The sequence below is a fragment of the Bombyx mandarina genome, chromosome 28 (assembly GCF_030267445.1).
Source record: "Bombyx mandarina strain Sakado chromosome 28, ASM3026744v2".
Lineage (NCBI taxonomy): Eukaryota > Metazoa > Arthropoda > Insecta > Lepidoptera > Bombycidae > Bombyx > Bombyx mandarina.
Window position 1 is genome coordinate 5423781 of NC_143233.1, and position 17862 is coordinate 5441642.

The following is a 17862-nucleotide window of genomic DNA, read 5'->3' on the forward strand; positions in this document are numbered from 1 at the left end:
ACCTAATATCAGTGACGGATTTAAGCTTGATGTCACCTTAGGCCCTGTTTATCTCGCCACCCTTTATATTAGAATAAATTTTATTAATTTTGATACAATTCTTTTTATTCGAATTCATTTTCAGAGAACAGTCTTTACTTTTTTTCGTTTCTGAAATATTGGTATGTCAAAAATTTTGCGGCCCCTCAAATCATGTCACCAAAGGCCAGGACCTCACAGAGCGAGACGTAAATCCAGCTTTTGGAGCTTTGTGAAGGAGCGCTACGATGCGACCTTCGACCGCAATGACATACACATCTTCAAACGATGATTCACGACTGAAAAGACAATGGTGGACGGTACGATACCCGCTGCTTTGGTAATTGTTAACGACAACTTCAAGGCGCATCAGAGGGGCGAGCACGAATGACTATCGAAAAAGTATTCGTAACGCAGTCGAGAAAAAATGATCTAAACAGCGCCCCTACCATTCGTAAAAACAATCAGTTTCAACAGTACGTATGAATTTACTTACTCGTACTTTCGTTACGCAATCGATTCGTCACGTTCTCGAAAGTCGAAGCTTATACTCATAATCAAGAGCACGAAAATTGTTTTGACATACGGTAACGTAAATCTCGAAGGCTGTCTAGCTATCGAGTACTACCGTCTAATGTGATTTCGGGACTCGTTCGGGTGGAGTCCTATGCTTTAATCATGTCCGTCATGTTTCATGCGTTCATAGTTCCACAAATACTATTCGTTCGTAGTTCCTCCTAACTGCTTAACAGTTCACTTGGAACGAAACTGTGTGAACCTGTTATTTTTGACAACTCGGATTGAATGATATAGTTCCATAATGAGAACATAGTTCCAGGAACTATTTCGGTCTGGAACTACCCGTGTCCAGTAATGACCCGTTTTCGTATCGAGGACTCGACACATTTACATTACGAATTCGATAGGTTTTCGTGCTTGAAGTTACAGGTTTGGACTCCCGAGACTAGGGCAGATAAACTGATGTCAATTCAGTTTAACATTCGATCACTGCAGACTTTATCCGAATGCTAAGTGCGAGTTTTTTAACGTTCTCGATAGCGTAAAAGTTAGCTCATATTTGTATGGCATGGGATCGATTACCTACGTTTGCCATTAGGGGCGCTGCTCCAACTGCATACAAAGTTTGGTTAACTTTTGCGATATCGATAACGTTAAAAAACTCGCACTAAGCACACAAAGTATGGGATGCGCGTTTTAAAACCAAACCAAACGACACAGTATTTTAGTTTTTTATAGGCGAAGACAGGTGAAACAGCAAGGTCCGGGGTTAATTGGTCATCCACCTTGAGACATGAGGTCTAAGTCACAATTGTATAACGATGGTCACACTTCTAACCAAGACACGTTACTAGTTCGGGGCAGAATTGGGCATATCACAAAATACCCAACCGCTTAATTAAAACAAAAACTAGCAAATAAAGTCATGTTACGGACACGTCTAATGGGAGTACTCGAATTTCCACTTACCTTAATTGGGTAGTTACAAGAATATTCCTGCTACATTCTTTATAGTATTTTGTTCAATAAAACCTAGTCAGTAAACACAACGTAGGAATAGTCCCACCCACCATAGAACAACGTAACTCTTCAGTGCCTCCCCACAATCCCACAATTTAATTTAAATGTAGAATGTAAAGTACTGGGCAAGAAATAATGCACTTCGACCTCCAGAAAGAGGCATTCGGCTAATTTCGGCTTTGTAGAGCATTGTCCCTTTCGCACACTACATGCGTTACGTTTCGGTCAGTCGTTCGACAAATGCGGTGGAGTATAGTCGCGCCCAGTTCAGAATATATATAGAGTTGTTAACATCCCCAAATTTAAATGATTTAGAATTGTACTATGGCATCTTATATCTTATTGCCCAGTACTATACATTTATGAATAGAAATAAAATTCTAGCTTTTACCACAATAAATATAAAACAAATGGACCTTACCTATTACCCCAAGGCGACCTGTCCACCCGAGATACAATTTTTTGCTGTACAGCGAACAAATAACGCGTGACTGATGCGATGAGAAATCCATGTCGAAAAATTGTTTTGGTACTACCCACAGATCAGCTGACGCAAGAGGTCAACGGTCTCTTGTGACGTGGAACACCTTAGCTTTAACTCGTATTCCATCTTCAGGATCGGGTAAATTATATATATTACGCGAGCTTTAAGAGCTTTCCAGGGAATGGATCACGTTTACCTGCGCACTTTTGATCCTTGCATGTCTGTCAAGAGCGCATTTTGACTCATTGGTTCACACAAAAACTGTCACATGTAGTGGCTGAATTCGGTGGTACGGTAGTTCGAGCGGATGACTGCTGCGGCGAGGGTCTTGGGTTCGATTCCCACATCAGCAAACATTTTGTGATGAACAGGGTTGTTTGCTCTTTGTCTAGGTGTTCATTATCTATATATGTATATATTTAAAAGAATATAGGTACGTTTGTCAGACTCCGGTACCCATAACACAGGTAATCTTAAAATGGGCGTGGATGACTGCATGATTTATTCCAATTATTTCTTTATATTTATAAGGGGTAGGTTAAAACCTAAAACCTCTCGTTTTTTTACAATACGCTCAAAAAAACAACAACAAAATAATAAAATCCACATCCTTTATATACATTACATAAGTTACAGAATACTTAAAAATAATTAACATTCACCGCTTGCAACATACAACATCATCGTACAAATTCACCTAAAGTTATTTACAATTACAGTTTTAATTAATACTCATCACTTCTACCACCCCGCCTATTTCTACTGTGAAGCAGTAATGCGTTTCGACTTGAAGGTTGGGGCAGCTGTTGTAACTATACTGAGACCTTAGAACTTATGTAGGTGGCGCATTTACGTTGTAGATGTGTATGGGCGCCAGTAACCATTTAAAACCAGGTGGGATGTGAGCTGGTCCACCCATCTAAGAAATAAATAAAAGTAAGCGGATCGGGGAAGCGAGTGCGAGCTGACTCATCGCGTAGATACTAAACTCCGCTACGCATTACTTTCTCGCTCCACTCCGGTGTAAGGACGTTTTACGCAACTCCGCTCCGCCTTAATCCGTTGCTCCGCTCTGCTGCCGCGAACCGCTCCGGTGGGCAGGCAGACTAGACCTAGCTTTTGTGCCGAGATTGCAACGCGGGAAAATAACGGAGACAAGTCACAAAAGGCCCTTAAAGATAGAAGTAGATTTTTTTTTATTACTTAGATGGGTGGAGGAGCTCACAGCCCACCTGGTGTTAAGTGGTTACTGGAGCCCAAATACATCTACAACGTAAATGCCCACCCACCCTGAGATACAAGTTCTAAGGTCTCGGTATAGTTATAACGGCTGGCCCACCCTTCAAACCGAAACGCATTAATTACTGCTTCACGGCAGAAATAGACAGGGTGGTGGTACCTACCCGTGCGGACTCACAAGAGGTCCTACTACCGGTAATTACGCAAATTATAATTTTGCGAGTTTGATTTTTATTACATGATATTATTCCTTTACCGTGGAAGTCAATCGTGAATATTTGTTAGAAAAAATGTTACCCGCCTGCGGGATTCGAACACCGGTGCATCGCTAGATACGAATGCACCGGACGCCTTATCCTTTAGGCCACGACGACGACTACTAATGTCAAATATGTCCGCCAAATAGTTTTGTCTATTTTAACGTTCCTATTGAACCTACAATATCCGGATCTAAATGCTTTAGACACCTTTAGGTTTACACAAAAACTGTTTTATGTGTGTATGTGCATCGATTTTTCCTCAGTAATTTGTAAACCGATTTTTTATTATATTTTTTTTTTGGTTTATCTTATCCACCTCTTAGTGATTCCATTGTTATGTTTAATCATTCTATTCTACTCTTGAAGTCTCTGTGTTCAATTTATTTTTAAATTACACATTTTCCCCTTTGTATTTCTACAAAGTAGTTTGAGTGTTTCTACTATTAATAAACTCCTTAAAGCTACAATAAATACTTAAATAACTTGTGGAACACAAAATTAGGGGTCGCATGTTTATATAAAAACTGGTAACTTAAAACTATTGAAAACCGAATAAACCTCAATCCAATAGAAGATAAATATCCAAATTTAAAAATGTGCGTCATAGACAAAAAAAAAGAAAAAATAATCGTTGACTGGTTGGATCAGCAAAAGAAAAAAGAAAGAAAATATTAGGAGCCGACAAGACAAGATTTCAAAGAGCTACGCGTTGACTAGCCTTTAAATTAGAATTTAAGAAACAATAAAAGTAGATATATTAAGATAACCATAAGTTAGTACAATAGTAAAATAGTATTTTTTTTACATATACTTACTTTCTACCCTCAATTAATTTATATAAAGGGTAAAGGAAAACTGCTAAATTGTTTCATAGGTCATATCTATGGTTTACAAAAACAAAAAACAAAAAAGGACCCTTAAGTCGCCGTAAGACCTAGGGGGCGCACGGGGTATGTGGGACTTGACGATTTGCTGATGTTGGGAGCAGACCGCGGGCCCAATGAATTTAAGGGCCCTACCGCACTAAGCGTCTCCCCTGCACTCTTACACCCGACGTTCGATCTCCGTCCGGGGTCAGAACCCGGTCAGAGTAGCCGTAAGACCCAGGTCAGCTATGTGTAAGGCAATTTTTACAGTACAGTACAAAAGGCACGCATATCTACTGCGAAACGATTTCCAATTTGGTCATCGGTAAATCACTACCGCTGTTTCAATGGACGGTTTGTAATTAATTTTTTTAACGGTTTTTATTCTACTTACGCGATATAATTATCTTAAAAAACAACTAACCAAGGCACGCGAGCATGCAACATTACGAATAGTGAAAAACGCCCATAACACCACGATCATGCGGCGCGAGATCGTAGGTTATCGTCGCCCATACCATAGTTAATTCCCGACGGTACAGCTAAACTTAATTTACAAAACGACTCAGCCAAGTGAGCCTTCGAAAGAACTTCATCCTAGGTATTAGTAGTTAAGTAATTTTATAAGGATCATACCAATCATACCAATGTTACCCTTTTTATGTAAATTACGTGTACAACTATTCCTTGCTACATTTTGTAAGATTTTATTTATTTCAAAGAATGTCCCCTTTTCGAAAGGCGAATGAGTGCTACGCTTCTAGATATCTGGCAGCAACTTCATCTACATATAATACATAATTCTCATCTATTTTTACTTTAATAGTATTATTTATATTATTGTCTACCTGAAAACCAAACTCAATTAACGACACACTCATTATTTGTCTTTTTGATTACTTTTCAATAATGAAGCAAACTGTTACATACCTTGAAAATTATTGAAACCAATAAGATGTAAACAGTAGCATTTCGATTTTAGGGAACATTACGAGTGTAGTTAATTAAATAAAAACTGTAGTAAATGTAGTAACTCAATATATACATTTGTTTTCTACCAAATCAAACTCAAATCAAATCAATTATATTTTCGAATTAACAAACACATTTTCTTAATAATTCAAAATAAAAAATGTCGCTGGAAAATTTTGAAGATTTTCTTTACTTCATTTTTTTGGATATTTAATAAATATAATATTATATATTGATAACAATACGCTCCTTTAAGTTTAAGTCGTAACGTGATTATGTTTCTATCACCCAAAGTGTCCAAACCAAAATCCCACTACATTAATTAGTCCACGGTTCGGTTTGTTGGTTTTTTTAATCGACAAATTAATGATTATTATAAGCGAAACTTTTCTATACCTTCGGTTCCCATCGTAACAATTTTAAATCTTATCAACTAGCTTTCAACACAAATAGCTTCATTATAAGAGGATCAATGGTGTTTCGTAATAACAAATATAGAGGACCAACATTCGAGCAAAGAAATTGATGAAATTTATCAACATAATATACCACATACAATATCTTCAATGTACAAACACTTCTGTTTCATTATATGTTATAAATAAATTACACATACAAATTTAAATAAAAAAAAACTACATTATAATGTATATATTTTAGCATTTCTTAAAAGAAAAGCATTATTACCAATTACTTACATATTTTTTTCTACTATGGTTACCAATTCATATCTACATTCCTGGCAGTGAATGTATATATTTTAGCATTTCTTAAAAGAAAAGCATTATTACCAATTAGTTACTTACATATTTCTTTCTACTATGGTTACCAATTCATATTTACATTCCTGGCAGTGACCCGCTGGTCTCAATTTATTTCTTTCAAATTTATATATATATATACAATATACTAAATTTACACACAAGCAATAAACTAGAATAATTTATTGAAACAATTTAAATGGCATTAGGTGCGTAAAGCTCAGTTACAAACGTCATTAAAAACAATATAATTTAATTATTGAACAGCAAATAAATATAAATTAAAATTAATTCCAATTCGATAAGTGTGATGTTAAAAAATCACTTTATTATAATAAATAAATAAATTAATAAAAAAAAAAACATTAGCTTATATATCATAACTTTTACATTTACTTATGTAGGTATACAGACGATCATACTGCATGATCGCTGGTTAACATCGCCCATGCCAAACAATTCGAATGCAATGTTCAAGATCATGCACTTGGACTGTCAACAGTAGTACCATATTTTATAGATAAAATATAACTAGGTCAGTCTAAATCTAAATTTCAACTACAGTAAAGCGAATACAAAAGAACCTTCCGTTTTAGTCTCAGCGCTGTACACTTTAGTGTTTTCAGTTTCGAACAAATTGAATTGTCCCATTCCTATTGCTCTAAATTGTACATATCTTCTCTGAAATACACGGCATGTTCCGGTCTGTCTCCCCGCTCACTTCTAAGACGCGCAAATTTTGATACGATTTTGACCAACCGACAAATGAAGAAGACATATGCATGTGATTTGTAAATACTTTAACAAAATGACGAAGTGACGTCAAAACAAGCCTGTCCACACGGCAGTAGATGCGAGCGGAAAGCTAGCCTATGTCTAAACTATGTATATTATATTTCCGTAAACGACATCGGGACTTTTTGGCGGGGACGCGAGGAGTGAAGTTGTGTGATTTGTTTTATTTTGTCTATTTAGTGTTTCTTCAGGTTTAAATGGGTTTATTAACTGTTTAATATCTGTGAAAGTGAAAAAATGTGGGAAAATGAAACAAAGCCGCTGAACATAACTTCTCGGGATCCTCCAAAAAGTCCACTGAAAAAATCTCAGTAAACGACCACCATTTTACTGAGATTATAATATTTCATCACATATCATCTTATCTCATTTCATTTAATTTCATCCTAGTCAATTAATGTCTCAAATTAATCATCTTCATTTCATTTCACTCCATATTATCATTTTTCATAAAAATAAGAATATAAATTAAAATAAGACATGACTCAAAGGTATTAGTTACCAGTTCATAAAATCCCATAAAAAAGTAAACAACATCGAGGTCAATTTAAACAACAGCAATACCTTTTAGATCGCTTTCAAAATAACGTATTTATTACGTTTAGGTTAGGAAAAACGTTAAAACGACACAATACTGCCACATTAAGTACAATTGTAGCTTTTAAACGCAACTTAATTATCTTAAATAGTCCAAAAGAAAGTTCGAGAAGCAGTAATGACGCTTAGTGCACTGATCCCGTACTAAAGTTATCAGCGTTTTTTTTTATTGCTTTGATGGGTGGACGAGCTCACAGCCCACATGGATGTTAAGTGGTTACTGGAGCCCATAGACATCTTCAACGTAAATGCGCCACCCACCTTGAGATTATAAGTTCTAAGGTCTTCAGTTACACCGGCTGCCCCACCCTTCGAACCAAAACGCATTACTGCTTCACGGCAGAAATAGGCGGGGTGGTGGTACCTACCCGTGCGGACTCACAAGAGGTCCTACCACCAGTAAGGTATCATGTTGAGAGCTTTGTTATGCTGGTGCGGGATCGGGTGTGCACTGGAGATCAAGGTCGCGCGTCGTTTGAAGATTCGACGTCACTCGAGCTGCTGGAAACCGATTTCTTCGGTTTGTATTCGGTTATGACAACGGTAACGCCACTCACTGTTACCTAAGAAGATAATATTTCAGTCAAACAACGCCGCTACTGTCCCGGCTATTACTTACTAACTTATGACGTCACTATAGAGATAGTTTAATAACCGACTTCAAAAAAGGAGGAGGTTCTCAATTCGACGTTTTCTTTCTTTTATGTTTGTTACCTCATAACTTTTGACTGGGTGAATCCATTTTGATGATTATTTTTTTATTAGAACGCTGACGCTTTCCGTGTGGCCAATTTAGTCCAGTTCTGATAATGGTATCCATGAGAAAACCATATAAGTCTTAAATTTGCATTAAGTACGTGCTCGACAAACAGATGAATAGCTCAATAACTCAATATCACGCCAACCGATTTCGATGATTATTGTTTTTAGTGTACATTAATTTGCTTTGGAATATCTTTTTTTATCTATTTGAAGTCGGTTTTTGTTAAAGCATATCTATTAACAATTATTTCATTGTTTTGGAGACGGGGTGGCCCTATAGGTGCTTCGCAGCAGAAACAGGTCATTAAAATACATATATTCTTTAAACCTGGTTATTCTGGTAACGATATTAGGTCGAAGCAGTAAAATTATTGCATATTTGTCGGTGTTTGATGTGTGTCCAAATTTTGTAAGCGAATATAAGATAATAATAATGGGAATTCTTAAAATTTATTAAAAAAAATGCGTTGTAAATTTCAGTTACTTAAATAGATCAATTAATAGAGGACAAGCTAATAAAAGCGGGAACAGATTCTGTATAGTATATATCGAGTGGTGAAAGATTATTTGATTTAAACGACTATTTCGCAACTTCACAGCCAAAATGTCGGTTATGTAAATGTGTGAAGTTGCGAAAATGTCGACACATAGTTTCAAATTTGGAAAAAATATCGTACCAAAAAAGACTTCTTTAGCTATTTGAAAGAGTAAACATAAGTGTAGTTCAATTAAAACATCGAACTGTTGATGCTAATACCAAATAAAACGCATCTTTAATTACAAAGATAAATGTCGCGTATTAAGAGAAATGTCGCTTAAACGAAATAGGCTCTTACCCCTCGATATGTAAGTTAAGATTTTTTCTCCTACCGATGCCGAAAGTTCGGTTTTCGTCCCGCTGTACAGGGAAGAAAGTGTAACTTTTTCTTCCTGGGTACAGACAAGTGCGCATGCGCATTAGTGTCTACGTCTGCTCTCACGCACCTAAAATTCTCCGCCATTGTTGTGCTCGGGTAATTTGCAGTATTGTGTTTAATGTAAAAGTGAAATAAACAAAAGGCAATAAAATTTAATAGTGAAGTATTAAACAAAGATGAGTTCATCAGACAGTTCTTATTCAATTAGTAGTAGTTTATTTAAAAATTAAAAAAACATTTCAATTGTTTTTTTTATGCGTATGGCTCCAACCCCCCCTACCCCCGCCAGGGCGTCGCCCCTGGACCCTGGCTCGGTACTTCACGAACTTTCGGCCTGGTAGGAGAAAAAATAGTATGTGCACCGCGGGAAAAAAGTAGGACATCTCATCCCGCGTGTTTGCGTAATACAATGTACTATACAATAGAATATATTGTATTTGCGTATAAAATACGAAGAAAAGAAACCTTTTCCCCGATCTGTATATTATAATAGATATCCTAAATATTCCAATAAGTTTGAACTTAAGTCACTTCGTACCTCTCTGGTTTGGGCCGAGCTGCGGTCCACGTTGTTGAGTCTCGGCGGGTGGCGTCGTTTCTTCTTGAACGAGTTCGCCGATCGAGGCCGCTTCTGGACCGAGCTGCCCGTGGGCGCCGTGCCGGACGCTTGCGCGGCCACCAGAGCGGGGTTGAGCCGAGGCTTGCGGGTCGATGTACCTTAGCGGAAACGTCACCTGCGTTAAATGATTTGTTTGCCGCTGAAGCGCTTGTGAGTTTTTTTTTAAGAAATTTTCTGACCTGGTAACCAAGACCTTTAGGTCAAGTCTTATTTTAATTTTAATGATTTTTTTTATTTCTAAGATGGGTGGACGAGCTCACAGCCCACCTAATGTTAAGTGGTTACTGGAACCCATAGACATCTACAACATACATGCGCCACCCACCTTGAGATATAAGTTCTCAGTATAGTTACAACGGCTGCTCCGCCCTTCAAACCGAAAACAATTACTGCTTCAGGGCAGAAATAGGCAGGGTGGTGGTACCTAGCCGTGCGGGCTCACTAGAGATCCTACCACCAGTAAACTTTTTTATATGAAAAATGATAGAAATGTAATGAAATGGGATGAAATATAATCTCAGTAAAATGGTGGTCATTTACGACAATGCCCCTGTCATTGTTGACGTCCATGGGCGACGTTAAGCAGTCACCTTCAGTTGGGCCGTATGCTCGTCTGCTTACAAGGGCAATAAAAAAAAAGCTAAGAGGTTATTCGTTGAGATTTGAATATTTTGCGAACTACCGTCTATTTGTCTATAATAAAAGAAAATGACTCGAATTTTACTTTTTTTCCATTCACACAGAAAACAAACTACCAGGCCCCCAGGTACTGTTTGTTCTTTAGTAAACACGTGATTAAACCTCAAAAGTTATTTTAATTACGCCTGCCGCTGGCGACAACCACAGACAATACAAAAACAATGGCCGATACGATTCTGAATCGATAGTTTTCAAACAAACTAATTTAAAACGTCTAACAAACATTCTTTAGTGGGTAACCGTTGAAATTCAACTACAGAATATAAGGTCGTAAATACGATTTTAGAAACTGCGAGGAGCTTAGTACACGGCTCCCGGAGGCACAGTGGAATTAATGAATGTACCCTCCGTTAAGGGCTTTTGAAATTCTCAAACTGCACTATTAGGGTTGCCACCTTTTTTTTATGGGTAGGAAAAAAATTACATGGTATTAAAATAAAGTACAGTTTATTTATTGTTATTATGTTTAAATACATATCGACGCTTGAAAGGCAAACGTGACTAAGCGACAATAACTGCTTTATACATAAATGATAGGCTATAACCTTATTCGATGAGCAAAAAAAATATATTTCTAGGTGTATTAAAATTATTTCAATCCTACAGCTAGATTCGTTAAAATAGAATTTTTCAGGTATTTCAACTTTAAATTAGTCTAATGTAAAGTCCACGCATTGTCGCTTAGTCACGTTTGCCTTTCAAGCGTCGAATTGCTTTTATTACAATTGATAAAATTAAACACGAAATTGTGACAATTAGTGACAGTGACATTGATGACATTCGAGGTTAAGTTGCGTTCCGATTTAATTGTTAAAAAAACGAGTGCTTAGGTGCTGTGGCGTTGGCGAGCGGCGACATCGATTGAGCGATCGATGTATTTCGCCTAACGAAAAAATACATATGACTAAAACTTTTCAAATAAAGTCTTTCCGTGTACTTTTTCAAATAAAGTATAGAGTACAACAACCTGCAAAAACGTACAATACTTTATTATAAAGTACGCGTGGCAACCCTATGTACTATGTATAGAAAACGTAGGTTTCTCTTCGATTTTCGCGAGTAACAGATATCATTTAGAGCTACTTTTACCGTTCGATCTCGCGTTTATTATTTTCAACGTTTCTAATACTTTTTACAGTTACCGTGGTAATCACGTACGAGTCAACAAGAGTCGTCGAGAGTCAGTAGGACTATGTTTACGATTAGGAATTTCAAAACTTCCAAAATAATTTAATTGAAAAAAATTTTTTTTTTCTATTGCTTAGATGGGTGGACGAACTCACCATCCACCTAATGTTAAGTGATTATCGGAGCCCATAGATATTTACAACGTAAATGCGCCACCCACCTTGAAATATGAGTTCTAAGGTATATATGTATACAATGGCTGCCCCACTATACAAACCGAAACGCATTACTGCTTCACGGCAGAAATAGGCAGGGTGGTGGTACCTACCCGTGCGGACTCACAAGAGGTCATACTACCAGTAAATAGCTCATTATTCAAACCTCCGCCCATGGACTTCAGCAATGCCAGGGGCAGAGCTAAGCCGCTGCCTACCGCTTAATACTCTCCACAAGCCTCGTTTGAAGAAGGACATGTCATAGCGCTCGGGAAACACCGTGGAGGGGAGCTCATTCCATAGCCGGATGGTACGTGGCAAAAAAGATCTCTGGAAACGCACTGTGGATGACCGCAGTGGCTCCAGGTATGGACGAACTCCACTCCGGTGGCGGGCGGTGCGATGGGTAAAAACGAGATGCTGGTATCATCTCGAACGATTCCTCAGAGCACTCCCCGTGGAACATACGGTACAAAATACAGAGGGAACCGAAGTCCCTCCGCAGACCCAGAGGTTCCAAACGTGTTATAAGTTTATAAACCAACATGGTGGAAATTCCCATATTATTGACAATATTTATCGATAGTGACACACATTGATAGTGCAATCCTTGTAGTAAACATACGCAGAAAGTATATCTTATACATACAAGAAACATGTATATTATGATAAAAATAAACAAGTGGTGGCAATGAGTAGCCTTATCACTTCTATATAATAAGAGATAATTTATATAGGTTAGTAAATATGTTTCCAAAATAGAACATCAGTTGTTTACCAGAGAGCATATGTATGTACATTTAGTAATACAGTAGAATCCGGATATAACGACTTTCAAGGGACCGGCGAAACTATGTCGTACAAAGTACATATCTACGCTTGAAAGGCAAACGTAACTAAGCGACAATGCGTGAACTTTACAGTAGACTAATTTAAAGTTGAAATACCTGAAAAGAAAATCTATTTTAACGAATCTAGCTGTAGTAGAATCTAGCTAGTAGCTGTAGGATTGAAATGATTTTAATAAACCTAGAAATATATATTTTTTCCACATCGAATATGGTTATTGCCTATCATTTATGTACAAAGCAGTTATTGTCGCTTAGTCACTTTTGCCTTTCAAGCGTCGATATGTTAAGTACATATATTTATCCAACTCATGGAGCATGTAAAATTTTGCATGTCTAACTGTATAGCGAAAAATTGCTTTCTCTTGTAGCAGAGGTACATTCACGGGTATTCCCCAGTCGCGCTGAAGCTTGAACCACTGTAACAATGCCTTATCCACCGACTTATGAGTAGAAGTCCTTACATGTTTGTATTTTAACATTAAAGCATTAAACATCGGCTCAATCTTATCTTTATTCTTCTTTATTGTTGATATTGTAGAATGAGATACTCCAAACTCCTTTGCGAGGGTTGCATTTGATTCACCGGCTTCTAATCGGTGTAATATTGCACTTTATTCTTAAATTGTAAAACACTTTCGCGTCATAGAAATTATTTTGTCGAGCTTTAAGAACTTGTCATAATAAGTGACAAGCACTAACTGTGATTTACGCACTAATAAAGGGAGCGGGGTGAAGTTGGGGCGCCGAGGTATTGGTCGGTTATGTAAATAAAACATTGTGCATCGTTTTAATCGGACGTATCATCATAATATTCATAATTAAGGGTCGCTATAAGCGACGCTTAAAACGGAGTCGCACTAAACGGTTATATTTTCTAAGGACCTAACTATGAAACCTAACTTGAGTAATCATTGTCGTCGTTAAAAGCGGTTAGACTTTATAAGCGAAGTCGTTGTATATGAATTCTACTGTACATTTTTTTTTATCTTCTGGACTATGCGGTTATACTGAGATCACAACATGAATTCCCTCGCTCATTAAGAACTTATTTGAATAACGGTAAGCTCTTCATACCATAACAAATGAGTGCTTTGCCAACAAAATTAGTATAATACTGATGTCTAACATCATACACTTAAAGTTATGAAAATGCCAAATATGACGGAATATTTTAATAGCAGTTATGTATATATTCTCTGGTGATTCACGTCCATCTCATGGTATACTCAAGATTGCTTGTTGTAATTAGAAACAGCCATTATACTTTTCAGTTAGAATTTTTTTGTCCAGTGTTATGTACTATTTTGATATACAAAAACACAAACCTTTCTACTTTGTATGTACAGAAAACGAAAAAATCTAAGTCAGGTCATCTAGGTAATTCGTGTTTGATGCTTTGCCTATTTTGATACAAAAAGAACATTATAGGAAACCGTTTTGAAGGTCTATTAGAGAAGCAGACGGAAGTAAAATGCACCGCTCTAGTGAAGTTTATGGTTACCAATTTAAAAAAAAAATTATATTCTACTACTGACTTCGGTGAAGAAATACTATGATTACTTCTTTCCGTACTTTTATTGCGGAACTTTAACTTGTAATCTATGTTTGATACGTCGAGATTTTATTCTTATATGAATCTCATACTTTTTTTTTTTTTTTTTTTTTTTTTTTTTTTTTTTTTTTTTTTTTTTTTTTTTTTTTTTTTTTTTTTTCCTACCTATGCTGATAGCCTTGAGGGGCTATTTCAGCTTCACCCTAACGTGTGTAGGTGAGCTCACGGGGCTCAAACCGGAGAGTTGCTAACACTGACCCTAGCAAGAGCAGTGCTTCGCAGAATCTACCACCGGATCGGAAACGCGACCCACTGAGAAGATCCGGCGAGAAACTCAGTGGGCTAACTCATACTGACTCGCTCTTATTCGTAACGTCGCCCTTAGACTAATCAATAATTTTCGTCCTTGGTTTAGGTTTTAGGTTAGAATTTGAATACGTAATGTGAATGCCCTTTGATAAATGTCTACAGTTCTGAGCGTTTTATTATATGAAAAGGCTACGTAGTTAATTAATAAAAAGCTCATTGAAACAATCATCGTGTGACGATACGTGGCTCTGTGTGCGTGAATTAGATCATTTAGGTCAAAATCGTGTGCAGAATTTACATATATGAAAAATATTGGCGTTCAGTTACACTATTTACCTTTTCTAACGTCACACATGGAACATTTGAAAGCTTCCGCGTTATTCCTGTACGTGCAAACACTACAATCCCAGTAGTTTTCTTCCAGCACTTTTGATGGCCTTTTGGCTCTTCTAATGGCATTTTTCTTGTCCATTTTAATGCATACACGCAACTAAACGTAGCTAAGACACGTCTATCATGATATTTTTGATTGAAAACTATTATTTCTAATGCACAATTGTGAATTAATGCGTCGGGGAATCATTATTTTTGTTTTACTGTGCACAAAGATTGTACACTTTTACGCCATGACAGCCGTCAATGTTACGTCGGTTAAACAGCGTGAAGGCGCCACATTAATCTGAGCTGTTTTAGCTACAAAATAGCAATACTAGATGGCGTTATTCATGAATTAAGATTTTATTTTTCTTGGAATAAAATTCAAACTTAATAATAAACAGCGAATAAAGTACATAACGACGCTTGAAAGGCAAACTTGACTAAGCGACAATGCGTGAACTTTACAGTAGACTAATTTAAAGTTGAAATACCTGAACACAAAATTTATTTTAACGAATCTAGCTAGTAGCTGTAGGATTGAAATGATTTTAATAGACCTAGAAATATATATTTTTTGCGCATCGAATATGGTTATTGCCTATCATTTATGTGCAAAGAAGTTATTGTCGCTTAGTCACTTTTGCCTTTCAAGCGTCGATAAGTATATTGTTGGTTGGGCTTAATAGAAGACCGAATGCGGATATGGTCATTTTATTATTGGTCCCAAAATTCAAAAGGGAAAGCATGACTATTTCGCGGCAAAGACAGGCAGAATGGTGGTGAACTAGTTGATAAAATTAAATAATAACGCAAACGTTACCATAATAATATTATTCTTTCCTTGGACTGTTGAGGCGTTGATCTTCTTAGTATAAGGTCTATGAACCTAGTCCTATCTATTCATTAATTACTTTGGAACCAAAAAGAATTAGCTGATAGCACCAGTCTTTGACCAGCCACAACAGGGCCGCTACATTAAGTAAAGGTCAAGAACTCCAAACGTTTTAAAATTCGAAATATCTATTCCAAATGACACACCAACACTAAACCACTGAACCCAAATATCAGTCAACAAAATTGTGTACATTTTTAAATAGGTACCGATACTTAAACGCAGAAATTCAATTATGTGTCTTATAGTGCTTATTTTAAAGCTTAAAATCGTTTAAATGAAAAACTATGAAGCACGGTAAGCCTTTGAAAAATATTTCTATGCCGTTTCTTAGAAAACGACCCCTTTTTTGTGACGGCGCGGCGATAGAAATAAAATCTCTACCTGAGTTTTACGAAAGAAGTCCTTTCATTTTTTTTTACTTGAAGCGAAATACGTGTGGTTCAAAAATCTTGGATCTTTTCACGAAAATCATCAATTTAAAACGAACGTTTAATTCTAACTTTGAATATTTTTTTTTCTAAACGAATCTAATTTCAGCCTGGCTTTCCTTGACCTATAAATGAGTCGTCTATTATCAAAGGCGGCAATCTGACTTTTGGACAATGATTGGTAAATCAGAAAAACGAATTATTGACTTTGTATTCCATTGGCAGTCACAAAACTCTTCGGAACGACATCTTAGATAAATAACAGGTTAACTATTAACCTTTATTTAATGCAGGTTTTGAACCGTATTCTTTGAAGGAGACGATTATATTCAAATAAATCTGTATTGACATATCAATAAAATTTTTTTGTCTAAATGTACAGATTGCCGCCTTTGATAATAGACGACTCAAATATCCCTTTTTACGAAAATTGCGCGGACGGAGAAGTATGAAATTTTCCACACTTATAGAGAATATAGAGAAGAAGTGCACAATGCTAATATTTTTTTTAAATAATGCATAAAAGATACATTAAATCAATAAAGAAAACATTACACACACTACATACCATGTATTTGACGCACACACGCATGCATACTATTTATTGTCAAACTTTTGTTCTTGACGACACGTCTGTTGTCAAATTGAGAATAGATTATACAATGTTTGTCTTTGTTAATATTTTTTATAGTGTAGTCTTGGCGAAATTTGTGATTATAGAAGTATAAAATACAATCATAATAGTGTACAAACTTACAATTCCAATTTTTTTTTTTTTTTCCAAAAATGAATTATAATAAATAATATTGTTTAACATATGATTTTTATTTTTCGCAATAATGAAATAACACTTTTTTTAAACATATTATTATCCGCAACACGCTTCGTCTGATTCTAGAAACAGAGTTATCAGCAACATGCTTCGTCAAAAAGTACAATAAGTACTTACTTTCAGCTACAATCGTCCAATTAATTATAGTCGAATTTCGACTACTGCGGGATCTCTAGTACAATTAAATAAGTATATTCGCCGAAGGAGAACAGTCTTAACTAAGCGATTTCTAAGGTTTTCGCGGGTAAAAATTAAAACTGTCTTTATGATTTAATCTCAGGTTTATTTTCGCAGTCATCCGAGACCACGGGGCTGTAAAGTATGCGAAACGTCGGAAGTAATAAAATAAAAATAACTAACGCGTGCTTGCACCGTAGAAGTAGTTTTAATTATAACTTAACTAAGGTCTAGATTGGAATGAGTAGCAACACGTTATAAGCTCACATACTCATGTAATCAGAATGCAAATTATAACAGGTGTTTTATTGCTAAATCTCTTTCATTAATTCAGGGAGAGAGAGAGAGAGAGAGAGAGCATGATTTTTATTGTATCTACATCAAAATAAATAAAAACTCAAAATTTTAAATACAAAAAAGTACAATGGGCTAAAAGCGATATCTCCCGAAACACCATCAGGTTGTATTTATTTATTTATTTTTATTGCCCTTGTAGGCATACGGCCCACCCACAGATCACCTGATGGTGAGTGGTTACCGTCGTCCATGAACTTCAGCAATGTCAGAGG

The 17862-nt window shown here is 36.4% G+C and overlaps 1 protein-coding gene across 1 annotated transcript; it reads right to left on the reverse strand.

The window, feature by feature from the left end:
* Positions 1-2635: 2635 nt before the first annotated feature.
* Positions 2636-15231, reverse strand: RYBP (ring and YY1 binding protein). The gene is made up of 3 exons (XM_028175379.2): positions 14920-15231; positions 9749-9927; positions 2636-8094 (listed from the first exon to the last, which is right to left on the reverse strand). The coding sequence occupies exons 1-3, from the start codon at positions 15053-15055 to the stop codon at positions 7990-7992; spliced, it is 420 nt and encodes a 139-aa protein (XP_028031180.1). The 5' UTR covers positions 15056-15231; the 3' UTR covers positions 2636-7989.
* Positions 15232-17862: the final 2631 nt, after the last annotated feature.

What these genes read in the sequence shown, in the direction of transcription:
- RYBP (XM_028175379.2), bottom strand. Translation starts at nt 15,055, where the DNA reads ATGGACAAGAAAAATGCCATTAGAAGAGCCAAAAGGCCATCAAAAGTG. An exon ending in CATGTGTGACGTTAGAAAAG is followed by an intron (nt 9,928 to 14,919) that starts GTAAATAGTGTA and finishes GTTTCCGCTAAG; the next exon opens with GTACATCGACCCGCAAGCCT. An exon ending in GCTCGGCCCAAACCAGAGAG is followed by an intron (nt 8,095 to 9,748) that starts GTACGAAGTGAC and finishes TTATCTTCTTAG; the next exon opens with GTAACAGTGAGTGGCGTTAC.